This window comes from Nannospalax galili, unplaced genomic scaffold (genome assembly GCF_000622305.1).
Source record: "Nannospalax galili isolate Female #2095 unplaced genomic scaffold, S.galili_v1.0 scaffold854, whole genome shotgun sequence".
NCBI classification, from domain to species: Eukaryota; Metazoa; Chordata; class Mammalia; order Rodentia; family Spalacidae; genus Nannospalax; species Nannospalax galili.
In genome coordinates this window covers 3298882-3318012 of record NW_008334957.1, presented here as the reverse complement: position 1 = coordinate 3318012, position 19131 = coordinate 3298882, and the positions used below count along the sequence as shown (strand labels likewise).

Sequence of the window (19131 nt, the reverse complement as noted above, 5' to 3'; positions counted from 1 at the left end):
AATAAATATTTAAAAGCCTTTCTAGCCTATTATCTAAAACCCCCCCCCCCACACCCCCCCCCAAAAAAAAAAAAAAAAAAACAGTCCAAGTTGAAGGCCAGCCTTTTCTACATGAGATTCTGCCTCATAAGTAACGAGCAGGAGATATATATATATAAAAAAATTATTTGCCAGCCTTTGCTTAGGGTCCTCAGAGCATCTTGCCTCCCCTTCCCGATATTCATGGATTTGTGTTGGGCAGCTTCTTTCTAACAGGGTGCTACAATGGATTAGAATGGCTACTGAGTCTTATATTTATAACCTGCCATGAAACTACATTCAGTCAGGATACATAAATGGCTAGAAAAGTAGCTTGAGACTCTTCTCTAGCAGGAATACACACAATGGTAGGATCATTATTATACTATTAGGTTTCATATTTAAATTGCAGTAACTGTCCAAAGTATTCATTGTTCAGACAACCAGGATAAATCATTCATTCTTCGCTTGGAGACAGCATTCAATAATTCTTCAGACCTCAGCTTAAAAGTTTTCCTAACTATATCATCTAAAGTGAACCCCCTCTCCCAATTCTGCCTTCACCAGTTATTTCTCTCAGCCTCGGGACCAGCTCTGACCTTTCTGCTTACTTCTTTATGGCCCATCTGTCTCCCGCCAGTATAAGCTAGATGAGGCTTGAGATCCAGTCTCTCATTTTCCTCTCTGCCCACAATAGAGTCAACTTTCAGTTTATTGACTGCCTGCATATAGTGAATGCTGAAGAGCCAAAAGAAAAGGGCATTCCCCATGCTCTGATATGCGGTGTGGACTCTCTCCATATGCTTAAAGGATAGGCTACATGGCATTACTTTTACTGTATCACTCATTTCAACCTAGGCAGTAAAACGTTTCTGCAGACTATTTTGAATACAGGGCCTGGCATTTTGAATGGTGAACATTTAATAAATGATTCAGAGGAGGAAGATGATAAAAGTAGATATTCCAGAAAACAGTATATTCTTCTCAATTACATACTGTGGTGGTTTGAATGAGAATGTCCCCCCATAGGCTCCAAGTATTTGGACATTTTGTCCCCAGTTGGTGGTGTTTTGGGAGGTCTTAAAAGGTGTAGCCATGTTGAAGGAAACACATCACTGGGGGCAGGCATAGAGAGTTCTTAAGCCTTGCCCAATCTCTGATCGCTTTCTTGCTTCCTGTGCCTGCTTGAAGATGTGAGAGCTTAGCTTCCACTACTGCTCCAGCCACCTCTGCCACTATGCCTCCCCATCATGGACTCTTGCCCCTTGGAACCATAAGCTCAAATAAACTCTTCCTTCTATAAGTTGCTTTGGTCAGTGTTTCTATCACAGCAAAAGAAAAGTAACTAATACACATTACTGATGTAAAAATTCTTACCAGCTTCACTTTTAGTAATTAAACTGATTAGATACTACTTAACCCTATTATGTCTCATATCTGGCCTTTCTCCTTTTTGTTCTCATTAGTGCCTCACAATCATTTTGCAAGTATCCTTATTCATCATTTAGCTGCTCTGAAAACTAAAGAAAGCTGAAGTAATTAGTCCACAACTTGTAAAACAAATTAAAATGCAACTTGGACTGTAATCTATTTTTTAAAACATAAACTTAACATCATAAAACTTATATGTCTTATGCTATAAAGTTTATGATAATTTAGTGCACACATCAATAATCCACAGTGATGCATGTGGGCAAGGCATTCAGTAGTCTCTGGATTCACAGAACCTCACATAATTCACATATTATCCTACTAGCACAACTATTTTTATAATTACACATACACACGCACACAAATTCCATGCTTCTGAGATCATTCTGCAGAATCAGAGTTTAAATTCCTATGTACTGATAAAGAAAGGCAAAGAAAGAGAGACTGACTCCATGATATATTTTTCCATATATCAGAAGAGCCTAGGTTTTATTCTACCGTGGTACTTTAAGCAGCACCTACAGAAATTGGAAAGGGTGGGGGGAAAATGATAAATTTAAAGAATAAGAACAAAATAGTCATTGGTATCAACCATAAATAAAAGACTACTTATATTAAACAGCATACTTTTCAAAATGTGTGAATTTACCCTGTGGATGAACTTGCACTGAGGGTCATCTGGGAACACTTTACATAATAGACCTTAACACAAATTACAGAATGTATGAGCTCCAGTGGGGTGGAGGGGCCCTATGGAAGGGTACCAAAGGGGAAGAGGATATAAAGATGATTTTATGTATGAAATACACAAAAATTCAATTAAAAATTAAGAAAAAGAAACTTAAAAAAACAAAAACAAAAAAGGGAGGCACCAGGAAGCAGCCGGTACTTTCTGGATTGAGCGCTTGGGGAAATGGCAGTACTCCTTACCAGGCAAGATAAGGGGAGAGAGAGTTTGGAAACTGGGTGAGGAGTCAAAGCCACAGGGCAAATGAGCCATGCTTTTTACAAAGTGCAAAGACACAGAGAATCTGTAGATTGTAAGACAATCAAGAGGATCCTCAGAGCTGAGTGTGGCAGCACATGCCAGTGTTCCCAGTACCTGAGGAGCTGTGGCAGAAGATTATGAGTTCAAGGCCAGCGTGGGCTACTATGTCAAAAAACAAACCAAAATGGTGCAGCTGGAACACACCTCAGGACCAGTTTGTATACCTCAGGCCTCTATTTGTATAACACTCTTCATTAAATCAACAAATGCCATTTGGATGTTTTCCTACATAATTTAAAACTAATAATAAATCAGCATATACACACTTTAAAAATTCTCAGAAAAATTTTCACCTATCCTTAAGTATTGGCACGTTAGTATTCAAGTTAAGTTGTGCCAGAAACGTTTCTCCTCAAAAATTTTAATTTAAAAGACCATGGTAACAGTCCTAATGGAGATTAATTACTACAGTACATTCCATAAAATCTGTTGTTTTCTTCTTATGGTGTAGGCTAAAACATATAGAACCAGTAGTGAGAACACAGCACATTCTTAGCATCTCTTTTCTACTCAGAACTAAAAAGATTTGTAAAAAAATTAGTCAAGAAAAAATTGAACAGCAGCTTATTACAAACAACTGCAAAAGGTGAGGGAAAAAAGCCCTCTTAGATCAGAATTCCAGTAATTAGAAAAGGTTGAGGATGGTGACAAGAAGTCAGAAACTGCACATCTTGCCACTGCTCTTGTATACAGTTCCTTTCATCAAACATGCACACACCATTTGAAACTGGCAAAAGTCCTCTTGCTATTGTTTGTTGTTGTTCATAAGTAATTCGGAAATTTGGAGAAAATCCAGGGTCCCTTGGGTCCCTTTTCCAGACAGATATATGGAAACATCTATGTTACATGCATACCTACCCTATTGTTTTGCATGCCATTCCTAGATATTTGAGATTTCCCTAACACTTATATGCAGAGTTGAGGTTAAAAACAATCCAGTCTGCAGATACTGAACATACATAATTTTCCCATGTCAAAAAATTTAGACACCATGAAATATACAAAAATTCAATTAAAAAATTTAGATGCTATTTATGTTTAAGCTAAAAATTTGTGTTGCTACTAATTTAAATGTAGAACAGTTATGCTCCCCAGAAACACATCAGCTTCCCTCTCAAACTACATTCACTGATTCGTTTCCAGTATCAAAGATGATCATCTACCGAAGCATGTTCCCAGTGTTCTAGTTATTTAGCAAAACTAAATCTTACAGTTTAATATTAATCATTAGTCCTTCAAATAACTTCAGAAGAGAATAACTTCAGAGAGAAATAACTTCAGAATTCTATGTACTGAGCTCTTCACCAAAGTTGCTACTTCAACAATTACTTAAACTGATAAAACCAAACAATAAGAATAAAAAATGTAAGCATGGACACACTCTAAACTTCTAAAAGGTAAGGACTATAAGGAATTTAGGAATAACAAAGTGAGAGGGTGTGTGGTATGTAGTCATCAAATCTGAATGCCTTCCACATAAAGTGATGACTGAGTGACTAAACGATAGAGCAGAAGCACAGCTAAAAACTGAGAATAAAAGGTCAAGAGGGCAGTTTCATAATCCTTCAATTTCTCATACTAGTGCCTCCTCATTCTACCTTCCACCTCAAAAACTATCATTCTCTTTTCTCAAAGTATAACGACCATTCCCTAAAAGTCCCTAAAAGTCCCTAAAAGGTCCTTTTCCTGCCTTTCAAGTTTCTCCAAATACTCGCTTCCAAATGTTTCACAGACAAAAAGACATAAAATGAAAGACTGGCAAGCTTAAATTAAGCCAATATATTATTTATATTATTAAGCTGACTTGACTTCCTTCTATATCTGCCACTCACATGAGATTCTCCAGCAAGCACAGTTTCTGGTAAGTGGAAACTGTAGTTGGTAGTTTCTTAAAATAGACACAAACATATACATGCAAACATATGTGCAGGGTGTGTGTGAAAATGGTGTATGTCATTTATTCTTCCATAGAAATTAATCTTTGATACATATATACTTATTTTTCAAGTGAAAAATGTTCCAAATGTTATGAAGCTGACCATAAATCTTGAAATAGTAGTTGCTGGGCAAAACTGACTAAAGAGATGCCACAGAACTCAATATTAAGAGAAACCAGAGAAATTAAAGCAGCTCACCTACAGAGTTTTACAAAGACAATCAAATTTACTCAAAGACAAAGCCAGTATGGAACCGATGTTTTAAAAAAACAAAATAATTCACACACACACTCAAAACTTGACCAATCTACTGATGAGAAGTAAGAATAGGTAAGAACAGGTAATTACCAGTTTACTCAGTATAGGTTAAGGTATCAATCCACATAGACGTTACCTAGAGAAAATTATGTTTAAATTATAACAATAAACTTAGTACAAGTTATAAATGTAACTGGACTTATGCTACCTAGAACAATCAGCCCAAAATTCTATACAACAAATCCTGTGGCACTTTTTTCTCTCCTTTTTCTGCAGTGCTGGAGAATGAACCCAGGGCTTTATACATGTTAAGCAAGCACTCTACCTAAGCTTGACAATTCCTTATAAAGGAGCCTTCCATAAATAGAGGCTGTAGTCTACAAATAAAAGATTGCTATGGAGCCAGGCATGGTGGTTCATACCTTTAATCCCTGCACTTGGGTGGCAGAGGCAGGTGGATCTCTGTGAGTTCAAGGCCAGCCTGGTCTACATAGTAAGTTCCAGGACAGCTGGGGTTACAAGGAGACCTTGTCTCAAAAAGACCAAAAAACAAAACAAAACAAAAAAGAGATTGATATGGGATAGTAAGAATCTAATCTTTTTCTTTTTTTTTAAAGTTATAAATATTAAAAATTCAATCTTAGTGGGTAATGAATATCTGAAACATCCAGCTGTTTCTTTTTAATCTTAAATATTTAATACTTTGCAAATTTTCACATCATCTGCAATTCATAGGAATACAGTCATGAACCAAAGATGAATGAAAGCTACTATATATACAAAAATTACTATATTAGATGTTCATAGCCAAGTCTCTTAGCTTGTGAGATACAGCTAAAAGAAACAGTATTTCCAAAAGAAGAGATTAATTATACTATGGTTAAAGGTACTTTTGTCTTACTTCAAATGTTATGTCCTTTAATAAAAAGACAACTGTTAACCCACTCTGTTTGGTTCAGACTTCAGGTGTAGCTTAGGTGTACTGTCCTCAGGAAGTTCCTCCTGACCTACCAGACCAAATGAGGCCCATCGCTGCTGTGCTCTCCATGCCTTTTCCCTCCCTGCCGTATCTCCAGGCACATAAAACACCACACTCGCCCATCACATCACACTGTTTCAATTCTATGTACTGAGCTCTTTGTAAACCCTGCTGAAATAAAAGCTCTGTGAAAGGAGGAAAGGTATTGTTTCATGTTCTATACCTGCATTCGCTATGGCTGGCACATGACAGGCACTGAGTCGTACTTAGAAGAACGGAAGGAGCAATATGACCTCCATTTAAGAGACAAACATCGTGTGTTTTCAATTCTTAGAAGTTCAAGGTCACATATTTTCATTGTCACCTGAACCACACCAATCAAGAGCTTTGTCCTCTGTTGTCTCCTTCGCCATGCTATCTTAAAGGGGTTGAATGCTATATATTAGAATCCCTCTGGAATCTCTGTACATTAGAATCCCTCTGGTTAGAGATAGCAATTCCATTAATTCCACAGAGGGGATGGCTTAAATTCTAGTAGAATGTAATTTAAATAATGTAGACCATTCTTACCATAACATATAGAAAATGTTTAAAATTACATTATATGGACTATTTGAAATGAAAATCTTTTATAAGCCCAAAGGCAGTAATAAAAGTGAAAATCAGCTAAAAGGCAAACAAGGTTCAAAACATAGTGGAAATGACAGCAAATGATACTGTGTCCTTCTTGGCAGACTGATAAATTATGTCAAAGTCAACCAAAACAAAGACCTGAGCTTCACGCGAAATTGTTTTCACTCTGTTTTAGTAATGACAATGAAAACAAATCCTACGACCTATAACTTCTACCAATACTAATTCCACAGGTCCATTCAAAGAGGAAAGAGGAAAGAGGGAAAGCCAGAGAGAACAGATCCTGGAATGATTTTGAGATGGAAGAAAATGAGGAAAGAATCAGAGAAAAAAACAAGACTTTCTGTCTATCTGCTGTGAAAAAGAACACACTAAGCATGGGGCTTCAGATGGACTTTAGTCCACCTAGCCCTAATTCCTTCTATACTCTGAGTATATTACCTATCCCCTAGCTCCCATTTCAGCAGTCTCTACGAGGATAAACTGGGCTTTTGATTTTTTTTTAAGAAGAATTTTACACGTGAGTACACTGTATTTACATCGTCTCCACTCCTCTTCCCTTTCCAACCCTCCCATGTATGATCCTTAAAATGAACAAGATCACATATTTTCACTGTCACCTGGACCATACCAATCAAGAGCTTTGTCCTCTGTTGTCTCTGTCCTTTGCCATGCTAACTTAAAGGGGTTGAATGCTGTACATTAGAATCCCTCAGTTAGAGATAGCAATTCCATTAATTCCACAGAGGGGGTGGCTTAAATTCTACTGCAATTGTACACAGAGCTGAGGAGGACAGAAGTGGGAACTTTTTAAAACCTTGTCAGACCCCCCTGAAGAGGAACTAGTAATCTCAGATTCAGTCATTCTCCACTAAATCTGGCTCACTCACTGCCTATTTCCTACTGACAAAGTATCATTTCATGCAGAGAGACAAAAGTGTTATACTGAATATTTCTAAGTATCAACAAAATGAAAGAAACTTCAAATGAAACTAGTTCGTATAGTTAGCACAAGACAAACATCTACTTTCTAATTGCTATATATAGTCCTATAAGAATGAATTCATCTTTGGAAACACTAAGTCTACAACTAATATATATCTGTGAGAGTCGTAATAACCAAGACCAAAGTGGGAATTGTTGATACTGAGTGGAGGCCAGAAAAAGTGCAGCAAATAACCTACAAACATGCCATGAAAACTCTCAAAATCCAGCATTACAAAACCTTAGGAAATCAGCATGTCTATGACTGGCACAGAAAAGATGTAACCTAATTGGAACAGTACAAGAAACCTGTGCCTATACTGTTAAACAGTAGTAGCTGCAACAATTACTACTGTTAAGATTCTATTATATTTAGCCTTCTGAATACTTTATCTAAGACATATATATGTATCTTACCCTAAACCCTGCCTCTTGATCTAGGAATAATAAATAGTGTTTACCTTATATAGCAGTCCCACTTGATTGATAGAGAATATACTGAGAAACACTGCTTGGGCTACTTGAAAAGGTGTGTAAGTACCCTGCATTAGAGGCAGGGGATATGAAACACCAGTGGTATGCATCTACCAGTCAGCCTAGTCCAGTGGTTTGAACCATGGGAAATTCCCCCTCAACCCTCAAGGGGCAGTATCTAAAGATATTTTTGGTTATCTCAGCTCAAAGGGTGGGGACGAGGGGAATCTGCTGTTATTGGTGGCTAGGGATGATGTTAGAAGCCTGTAGCCCTCCACTGGTCCAAACACAGCATTACCTGGACCAGAATCTCAATAATCCTAAAGGAAGTTAACTCTACCCTATAGTTAATATGTGGATCTGGTCATGTGGCTTCAGTCAAATTAATTCATCAAATTTGTGTTCAGGTATTTTGGGGGGTTTTTTGGTCTTTTTGAAACAGGGTCTCCCTGTAGCCCCAGCTGTCCTGGAACTCACTATGTAGACCAGGCTGGCCTTGAACTCACAAAGATCCACCTGCCTCTGCCTCCAAGTGCTGGGATTAAAGGCGTTTGCCACCACGCCTGGCTTCAGGTATTTTTTTGACCCAGCTCTCCTAGGGTCACAGCAATTGTATGTAACATGACTGGAGTACTAGAACTACAGAATCAGTTTAATTTATAGTAATTTTCTGTGATCATAGGCATTAATTATTTCATCTCTTAAGGCTTTGGTTCATCTGTAAGAAGAGAGAGCTAGACTACATCACCTGTGTTCACACAAAAAAATTAAACAGGAATGAAATCCTCCTATTAGCAATAAAACCGTGTTGTTACTCTCTTCAACAAACAATATTTCTTACCTTGAGATAAGTTGATCAATTTTAATTTGCCAATGCAGAGTTCACTAGCTGTCCCTGAAATTAAAGTATCTTAATTTTCATGCAATACTTAACTATCTTTCATTTGAACTGCCATCTTACATTAAAATGCTTTAGCACCTCTCAAGGTACCCTACCTCCTTGTTCATAACATTACACTATATGCTCCTGGCTTCTGCTAATCATATATATTCTGTTGTTTTTTACTTTATTCAAACCCTTAGGACCAATCACATAGACTCTTATACTTCCACTGTCAATTAATAATTTGACTATTTAAGGACCTCCTTAGTGTCTATGGCATTAGTACTGGGAGTGGGAACAGAAGCTGGAGCTACATGAGTTCATATAAAGAAACATGGAAAGATGGACTTGCTAGCTAAGAAACATTTGCCGACTAAGTAAGAGGATAAAAGATGAGGCTATTAGAGGAGAATACATTAGCTATAGTAGGAAATGCCACTATGAAGGTAACAATGATAGAAATATGAATAGAATGTCTATTTGAAGGATGACTCAGAAACCGGATCTACATCACTTAACTCTAAAAGCACAAACATTTACATATTTTTAAAAATACTAATAAAATTATTTTTAACCCACAGTGCCTTTTGCGGTAACAAAAACAAACTTGGGGAAAAAGTTCATATGAATCAGATGCAGAGGGATTACTAGCAGACATCCTGGCAATGGCTACAAAATATTGCTGCAGAATAAACTACAAGAGCCAATGATGTTCTTCCATAGTCCAATTACACAGAAACATGTTCTAAGTCATATCAAATCAATCAAAATAGAGATCCCATCAACCACTCTGTAAGAGGGAGGCTTTCAGAAGACCATTAGGGCAGCAAATTGCACCACTCAGTTCATCTAGTCTCCAACTTGAGCACCAAAGAACTCTCTGAAGCAGAGTATGTATATTTACTTTTAGAGGCCACTTCTAAATATTACGAATATGGCCTGAACCTAAATCACTTAACTCTAATGGCACAAACATTTATGTATTTTTATAAATCTTAATAAAATTACTCACTCATGGTGTTTACACTAGTGAGGTTTATACGCTACTTAACATCTGAAAATACTATAAAGCTAGCCCAACATATTTACTACCAATTGCCCAACAGCAAGTTCTTAAAGTTTCTGGCATCACTACAGTTTGAATAAGGGAATTTCCCCCATTACCAAATACACAGTTTGAATGAAGACTATTACTCAGTATCTTCCCCTAGAGCACTGTCTTTCCAACAGGATAAGCTTTTGAGGTCTCTTCATAATCCTGTTCTTGTTTAAAAATAAATTATAGCTCTCTATGCACATTTCTCTCACTCTAAACTCTATGGGATAGTACCTGAGAGGTCCGACCAATGAGAGGTCCTACCAATTTCTATCTTCCCTTCAAGAATATTAACTTTGTCACTACTATCTAACCTTTGCTCTGTGGTTTAGAAGTCCATGAAGTTTAAACATTTTCAACTTTTAAAAATCTATACAACCATTATGACTGACTGACTGACTGGCTGACTGACTCTATCTATCTATCTATCTATCTATCTATCTATCTATCTATCTATCTATCTATCATCATGTCTATGAGTGTTTGGCCTGTATGTATGTACCCATGTGTGCAAAGCCCATGGAAGGTGTTGGATCCTGCATGTGATGGTTTGAATGAAAATGTCCCCCATAGGCTCCAAGTATTTGGATATTTTGTCCCCAGATGATGGTGCTGTATTGGGAGGTTTTAGAAGGTGTGGCTATCCTGGAGGAAGCACGTCACTGGGGGTGGGCTTAGAGAATTCTTAAGCCTTGCCAGATCTCCAGTTGCTCTCTTGCTTCCTGTGCCTGTGTGATGATATGAGAGCTTAGCTTCTGCTGCTCCTGCTCCAGCCACATGCAGCCACCATGCCTCCCTGCCATGACGGACTGTAATTCCCCTGGAACCATAAGCTCAAATAAATTCTTCCTTCTATAAATTGCTTAGGTCAGTGTTTCTATCACAGCAACAGAAAAGTGACTAATACACCCTGAAACTGGAGTTTCAGATAGTTGTTAGCTACCATGTGGGTGGCTAGGAACTGAACTCAGGTCCTCTGAAAGAACAGCCAGTAAGTGCTTTTAACCTGTGAACCATCTCTCCAGTCCCACAGTCATAATATGATTTAATATGCAGAGCTTTTGAAGAAAGAAAGAAAAAAAAAAACCTGCTGAATAAGCCACATTTACTAAGTCAATTTACTACATTTCACTTAATTTTGGCATAGTGGCATATAGAGAATAGACAAATAAACAGGTTTTAAATTATAACTTCCCCTTTTAAAATTCAAAGACCTTAAAAAATTACATTATTTATTTATATTAGGGATGTATGTATGCCATTGCTCACCTGTGGAGGTCTGTAATGTATATATTATATTGGTAACTGTCATGTGCTATTTGAACTCATTGAGAAGCTGCCTCTGGAAGCATGTTTGGATCCCCCACTTCAGACCCAAGTAAGTTTATGTCAGTTGTCCCGCATGTCTGGGTATGGGCTGCCCCTCCCCACTCTATGACAGGAAAGGAAGAGAACAGCAAAAAAGCCTGAGTAAAAACAATGTGCTCTTGAGAACAGCAAGAAGGTGAACTATTTCCAACAAAGGTTACTACTGTCTACCCCATAATTTGAAAAAATGCCTTTAGTGGGAAAGAGAAGCCCTGGAAGTCCATCCACAGAAAGCTCAGCCATGGAAAGAAAGCTCAATCAGGAACTCCAGCGGACTGCTTCAACTTCCTCAGCTATTTTCTGCTGGAGGTTGTTGGCACCAGATTTGATGATGCTACCTCAATCTGTTGCTATTTATTCTTGGAACAAATATCACTTGGAAGTCCCCCCAGAGGGGTCACTCTTCTCTATCAAGAACTCCAGCTGGCTGCCTCAAGGGAGCTTCCCAATCCATTTATACTGGATGTTTTGAGGCCCTGATTTGATGATGTTTTGCTATCTATCTATCTATCTATCTATCTATCTATCTATCTATCTATCTATCTATCAATCTATCATACTGAATGTTTTGAGTCCCTGATTTGATGATGTTTTGCTATCTATCAACTGCTTCTATCTGCTAGTTGCTGCTTTTACTTTTGTTTGCTACATCTATCTATCTATCTATCTATCTATCAATCAATCATCTATCTAATCTATCATCTCTATCATCCGATCTTCTATGTATCTATCTCTTGCTATTTATTCTTTTATTTTGACTTGCTATATACTTAATAAACTAAAAGTAAAGAGTCAAGATAACCACTTACTGCAGTCAGTTTTCTCTTTCCAGCATTTAGGTCCCAAGGATTGAACTCAGGTCTTCAGGTTTGGTTTTAAGTACTAACTAAGCCATCTCACCTGCCTTGGTTTTGGTTTTTGAGACAATATCTCACTACATAGCCCAGGCTATCTTGAAACTGTCTAGCCCAGGATGGCCTTGAGCTTATAGTGATCCTGCTGTCTCAGCCTCCCAAATGTTGGATTACAGGTATACTGCAGCACCCAAAATAAAGAGGAGGAGGAAAAAGAGGAAAGAGAATTCATATATTATACCTGATACAAGGGATTATAGAAATGATGTTAATGAAAGTTCTTCAAATGATCAGAAGAACATGAGATATTTGCAGAATGACCAACAGGCAAAAAATTGACAAGCAGTAATAAGATTTTACAGGATATTAAAGGTTAAAAAATAACTTTTGAAAGTGTTTTTAGTAATATCTTTGGATTCCTTAAAAGGTGACTTGCACATGTAAAGTATGTAATTAATGAGTCCAGGTAGTAACACACCTCATCTTATTCTGTGGATCTTCACTCTCAGATTCCTCAGAGCTTCTGTACTTATCAGGATCTGGAAGTGTGCTTGGATCAAAGCCATCATCATCTTCATCACTCCAATCCAGAAAGGCTTCCTCTTCCTCTTTGACCTAAGAAAATACAAGGAAAATCATGATATAAGAAGTCAGCTGATGAATAATCAAGTTTTTTTTACAGACACAAATAGGATATGCATCTGACATTCTCAAAATAAAAGACTTTTTTTTTTAACAGTGAAGCCTCTATACAAGACTTTAAGAATGTCAACATTTTCAAAGACAAAGAAATATGTAACATTTCAAAATACAGTAAAATTATCAGCCAGAAAATAAATCTCTGCTGAATTCCTTTCATTCAAGATAGGGGGAAACTGAGTTTTATTATTTCCATGTAACTCAATTATCAAAGAAATAAAATAGTTATTTTATCCCTCCTGCTCCCAAACACACGTTTCAAAACTATCAAAATAATAGTTTAACACAGCAAAGACTGGAAATAAGAATATAGTAACATTTATCTCATTTTTATGACTACAAATGTCTAAACTTTAAAATGTAATTAGACATGGAAAACCTTCTTTATAGAAAAAGAATCATCTAAATTTAAAAACAGGAACAAAGTCACAAAGCATGGGAAAAGAGGGGGGTGGAAAATGGGAAGAGTAGTACCATGTGGGAAGGTGTGTATGGAAGAAGTAGGGTTCTGTCTAGCTTCATGTAAGGAGAATAGATGGTGAGAGGATGTCACTCTCTCTCTCTCTCTCTCTCTCTCTCTCTCTCTCTCTCTCTCTCTCTCTCTCATTTACTTTTGTCAAAGAACCAAGTAATACAATAGTAAACTTAGTATGCATTCATGTTATGAACATTATTTGTACCAAATTTATTTCTGGAAGATTAGTTTTGCTACCTGGTAGATGAACTCAAATGCTACTACACGAATTCAACAAAAGATCATAAATGGTACCATAATTTCAAAGTTTGGGTAAATTTCTCTCTGTTACTATCTTTTATCATTCTTCTTCAGACAAGGTATGACAAACCTCAATGATATTTTTTATTCAAGTAATCAATGGCCTCCCAGAAATAAAAATCACAATTCAGAACAGCATAATAAACAACTGTAAAGTGTGTGCAAAAGTTCTCCTTACAATTTTGAATGGCTCTCTCGATAATTCTTAAGCATAACAAAATGAGGAAGGAATAAATAAAGTATGGATTAGTTACCAAGGTAGAAGTCCCTAACATGTTCTTGAGAAAGGTCCCTGGTAACAATAAAAGGTCTGGAACAACCACCAGAAGGGAAGGACTGAAAATCACCCTAAGAAGCAACAGGCAGCACAACTATGGCTGACAATTATTACTTACTGTAAAATAAAGGCATCGATAAAACATGTCATCATATACTCATGAACACTAATCTACTGAGCTACAAGATATTTACAACTTTCCAGTCTGCTGCTCTCAAAGGAATAGGCTGTCTGAAGATGGGGCCAGAGCAAACTCTAAGTTCTCAAAGCTTTTGGTCTCAGAACATCTTTATACTTAAAAAAGAAATGAGGATTCCAAAGAGCTCTTGTTAATGTGAAAAAAATCTACACTAGCATGCTATATTAGAAATTAAGTTATTTATTGAGTCATAAACTCACTATGTGTTAAAACATATTTTTACAAAATGCTGTATTTTTTACAGCCCAAAAAACATTGTCTTATACTTTTGCATGTCACTAAAGGCCGACTTTTTAAAAGAACAGCTGAATCCTTATACATGCTCTACAGGTCAATCTGCTGTAATATGTTTCTGTATCTGAAGTGTAAAAAGAAAATCTGGCCTCCCACAGACAGGTCATTGGGATAGGGAAGAGTTACTTTCTAGCCCTTTTCAGATTACTGCAGTTATTCTTTTTTAATGCCCTAACAAATCCCCATCCGTTAAAAAAGTTTCTTAACAAGTAAATGCAGCATGTGGTCTAAAAGCACACAATGGACGTTTTATACTTCTACATTAAAATCTATTGCCTCACTTTGTACTTTGAATGGATCTATCATCAGACCAAGCATTGGTTACTTCGAAAAGTCTAGGGAGAAGCAGGATATACATTCTCCTCATGTGGATTTCCAGATATTAGCACATTTCCTTATATTACATGATCTTTTTTTTTTTTTTTAAGTCATTCTTGTAAGTTCTGAATTCATTTTAAAAGCCTTGTACGTACTGGGAAGCTTCAACCATTATAAACAAAATATCGTATCGATGAACACCAGTACAAATATTGTCAGTTGTTTTCCTTGAAGTGTTTTCCTCTGATTACTTTTAAAAAATCTGTTTATCTTCATAGTTGGGCCATGAAACATTTAGACATGGTTCTTTGTAATATTTTTGGGGCTTCCATAATTTTATTAGATCTATAAATTAATTTATTCACTAAATTTGCTAAGTTTTCAGTAAATATTCTTCAAACATTTTTATGCCACTTTACCTGGATGAATAGGACTGTGTGCACCTGGACTCAGTCTCACAGGTTCTGTTCCTTTTCCCTCAATCATTTTTCTTTCAGGTATTTGAACAGACCTACTTGGACTGACTCTTCAAGTTTCCTATTATTTTCTCCTGCCATTGTTTTTGAAGCCATCTAGCAAATTTAGGTCAGTAATTACGCTTTTTATTTCTAGGATGTCCTGGTATTTAAAATTTTTTTCTTTTCTTTCTTATTTTTTCATAAACTCCTCATTGTTCTGATGAAATTACCTGTTACACATCAGTACCCTATTTTCCTTTAATATCTTCAACACAATTTTCTTTATTTCTTGATATAGCTGAAGTCTGCGAACTATCAATCTGGGCTAAGAGGCAATTTCTAACAAACTATCTTTGTCTTAGGTACAGCTTATACATCATGCTATCTACAATGTCTCTTCTTTTTATAGACATGTGGCACTGTGATACTATACAAACACTAGAGTCTGTCCCATTTTCTAAGGATTGTTGAGTTCATATTCTAATAGACATTTACATAGCCCAGATTCAAATGCAAACTAATCCATGATATGGAGATGCATCATCTGTTTTGTTCTCAGACTTTTAAACAGTGCTTTTTAAGGATTCTCTAAGGGTCTCTCCTGAGTCTGTAAATGTGGCAGTTAGCCAAATATTTAGAGTTCTCTACTGGATTCTGAGGAGTTACCTAATTGCCAGTTGTTCCTTTGCTTTGAGATCTATCTACACTCTCACCAGTTCAAGTAGAACATGCACTTCATTCAACTGTATTAACATCTAATACCATTTTAATGTGACTCGTTAACATTAATTATGAAGTAAATTGTCTTTTAACATTAATTATGAAGCAAACTGAGGCTAAGGCTGAGATCCTAGCAGACAGCCTGAGAGGGTGGGTTCAGACCTCCATCCGGGTAGCTGCTCAGAACTCAGCAGACTGCACCAGAGGGCCTGAGAACCCAGGGGACAACCTGACAGCCCCCACATCCTTCCTCCACATGGTGGAGAGCTTCGCCTGATTGAACCATACCATCCCTCTACCTGGGAGTTTGTGAGGCCCCAGGGCAGATCTTGCTTTGGTAGGATGCGAGCTCAGCAGACCTCCAGAGAGTACAGAGTTCTGGCCCCCTCTGGCCTCCCTCTGGCATAGGCTTGAGAACACAGGGGACAACCTGAGAGAGCCTGGACCCTGCCTCCACGTGGTGAAGGAAGCCTGAGTGTACCTGACTGGAACCTGAATTGGGCTTCTGTGGGTACCCCTGAATAGCTGATCTGAAGCCATCAGTTCCCTCCAAATTAAACCTGAGAGAACCTGAACCCTGTACCAACAGCTTTATATAACCAATGAAGAAAGGATCTAGGCACCCCGATAATACAAACAGAAGCATACTTCAACTTAATTCTCATATCAGAATCATAAACAACAAAAGAAATTCACATGCCAAAACCAGAATAAAAGAATAATAAAATGGAAAGACAAAACACTATGTCCCCACCAAAGACTATCATTCCTACAGAAGAGTTCTAACAAGGAGAACCCCCAAGAGATAACCCAGGAAAATGAATTTAAAAGATCAATCATAAACATGATCAAAGAAGTCAATGAATTTAAAGAACACACAAACAAACAAAGAGCTAAAAGAAGATAGGGATAAACTTCTGAATGAATTCACAAAACAGAAACGTTGAAGAAAATTCAGGCAGAAATGAAGAAGGAAGTGCAAAACTCAATAAGCCAACTTGAAACAACAGGGGAAAGCCTCACCTCTAGAATGAATGAGGTGGAAAACAGAATATCAACACTAGAGGATAAAGTTGAAGAACTGGACCACGCAAGAAAAGAGTACGGAAAAATTATTTAAAACACAGGAATGGAATATGCGAAAGATGTGGGACACCATGAAAAGACGAAATCTACAGATCATAGGAACAGAGGGAGGAGTAGAATTTCAGATTAACGGTGTTGACCGGATCTAAAAGAGGATTGTAGAAGAGAATTTCCCGAAATTAAGGAAAGACATCCCCATACAAATACAGGAAGCACACAGAACACCAAATAGACAGGAACAGAAAAGAAACTCCCCACAACATAGCACAGAAAAAATACTAAATGTACAGAACAAAGACAGAATACTGAAAGAAGCAAAAGAAAAACAATACACATACAAAGGAAAGCCCATCAGAATTACAGATGAATTATCAATGCAAACTATGAAAGCCAGAAGAGCCTGGACCAAGGTATTTCCAGTTCTACACGACAATAGATGCCAGCCCAGAATATTATACCCAGCAAAGAGAATATATGTCCATAAAACAACCCTTCAAAGAATACTTGAAGCAATACAGAGAGCAGAGAGAGAAACGACTATACCCTAGGGGCAATGAAAGAAAATAAAGATATAATCTAAGAAACATAAAATTACACAGAGAATACAAACAGCAATCAAAATGATGGCAACCAATACAAACCTTGCAATAATAACCTTAAATATCAATGGACTAAACTCCCCAGTCAAAAGACACAGGCTAAGCGAAAGGATTAAGAAACAAAATTCATCTCTTTGCTGTCTGCAAGAAACCCATCTCACCTTCAAGGACAGGCATTACCTTAAGGTACAAGGATGGAAAAGAATATTCCAAACAAATGGCACTAAGAAACAAGCAAGGGTTGCAATTCTAATACCTGACAAGAGAGATTTCAAAGTAAAACTAATCTAATCAGAAGAGACAAGGAGGGTCACTTCATTCTGATCAAAGGAACAGTTAACCAAGAAAATATTACAATCCTTAACATACATGCACCAAATTCTGGTACATCCAAATTCATAAAAACAACACTACAGGACTTTAAGACACAGATTAACCACAACTCAGTAATAGTAGGGGACTTCAATACCCCACTGTCTCCATTAGACAGGTCAACTGGACAAAGAATAAACAGATGTCTGAATTAAATGATACCATACATCAAATGGACCTAACAGACATCTTTCAATTATTCCACTCAAACACCAAAGAATATATTTTCTCTTTAGCAGCTCATAGAACTTTTTTAAAAACTGACCACATACTGGACCACAAAACAAACCTCAACAAATACAAAAGTACAGAAATAATCTCGTACATTCTATCAGACCACAAAGCAATAAAGCTCAAAATCAACACTGGACGAAGCCCTAGTCACTACACAAACTCATGGTGATTGAACAACACACTCCTAAACAGTGAGTGGGTCAAAGAAGAAATTAAGAAAGATATAAAAAAATTCCTAGAATTCAATGAAAAGGACAATACAACACAACACAACCTCTGGGACACATTAAAAGTACTCCTAAGAGGGAAGTTTATAGCTCTAAGCACCTATATTAAAAAATGGAAAGAGTCCAAATAAATGATCTAACACTGCAACTCAAGGCACTGGAAAGGCAAAAACAAATGAAACCCAAACCCAGCAGAAGGGAAGAAATAACAAAAATCAGAGCAGAAACTAGTGAAATAAAAATAAAGAGAACAATACAAAGAATCAATGAACCTAAGAGCTAGTTCTTTGAAAAGCTAAACAAGATAGACAGACCCTTAGCCCGGTTCACCAAAAGAAAGAAAGAGCAAATCCAAATCAACAAAATCTGATATGAAAGGGGAAACATCACAACAGACACACAAAAGACCCAGAATATTATAAGGGAATATTTTAAAAACCTATATGCTACTAAATCTGAAAGTCTAAAAGAAATGGATGGATATCTGAAATCCTGGGAACCTTCGAAGTTGAACCAAGAAGAGATCAACAGTTCAAACAGACCCACAACATATAAGGAAATTGAAACAGTAATACAAAGCCTCCCAACTAAAAAAGGCACAGGCCCAGATGGATTTACAGCAGAATCCTACCAGACAGTTAAAGAAGACCTATAACCAATACCACTTAAATTTTTCAAGAAGATAGAAACAGAGGGAGAACTCTCAACTTGCTTCTATGAAGCCAGCATCACTCAAATACACAAACCAGGTAAAGACATAACCAAAAAAGAAAACTACAGACCCATATCCTTAATGAATATAGATGCAAAAATTCTCAACAAAATACTTGCAAACCACATACAGACACACATCAAAAAGACCATTCAACATGATCAAGTAGGCTTTATTCCAGAGATGCAGGTTCAATAA

At 37.0% G+C, this 19131-nt stretch overlaps 1 protein-coding gene across 1 annotated transcript in view; it reads right to left on the bottom strand.

The window, feature by feature from the left end:
- Positions 1-19131, bottom strand: part of Ddx10 (DEAD-box helicase 10) — a 247246-nt gene that overhangs the window by 10919 nt on the left and 217196 nt on the right. Inside the window, exon 17 of the mRNA XM_008829716.3 lies at positions 12442-12578. Within this exon, the coding sequence (XP_008827938.1) occupies positions 12442-12578 (137 nt within the window). The remainder of the gene's footprint in view (positions 1-12441; positions 12579-19131) is intronic.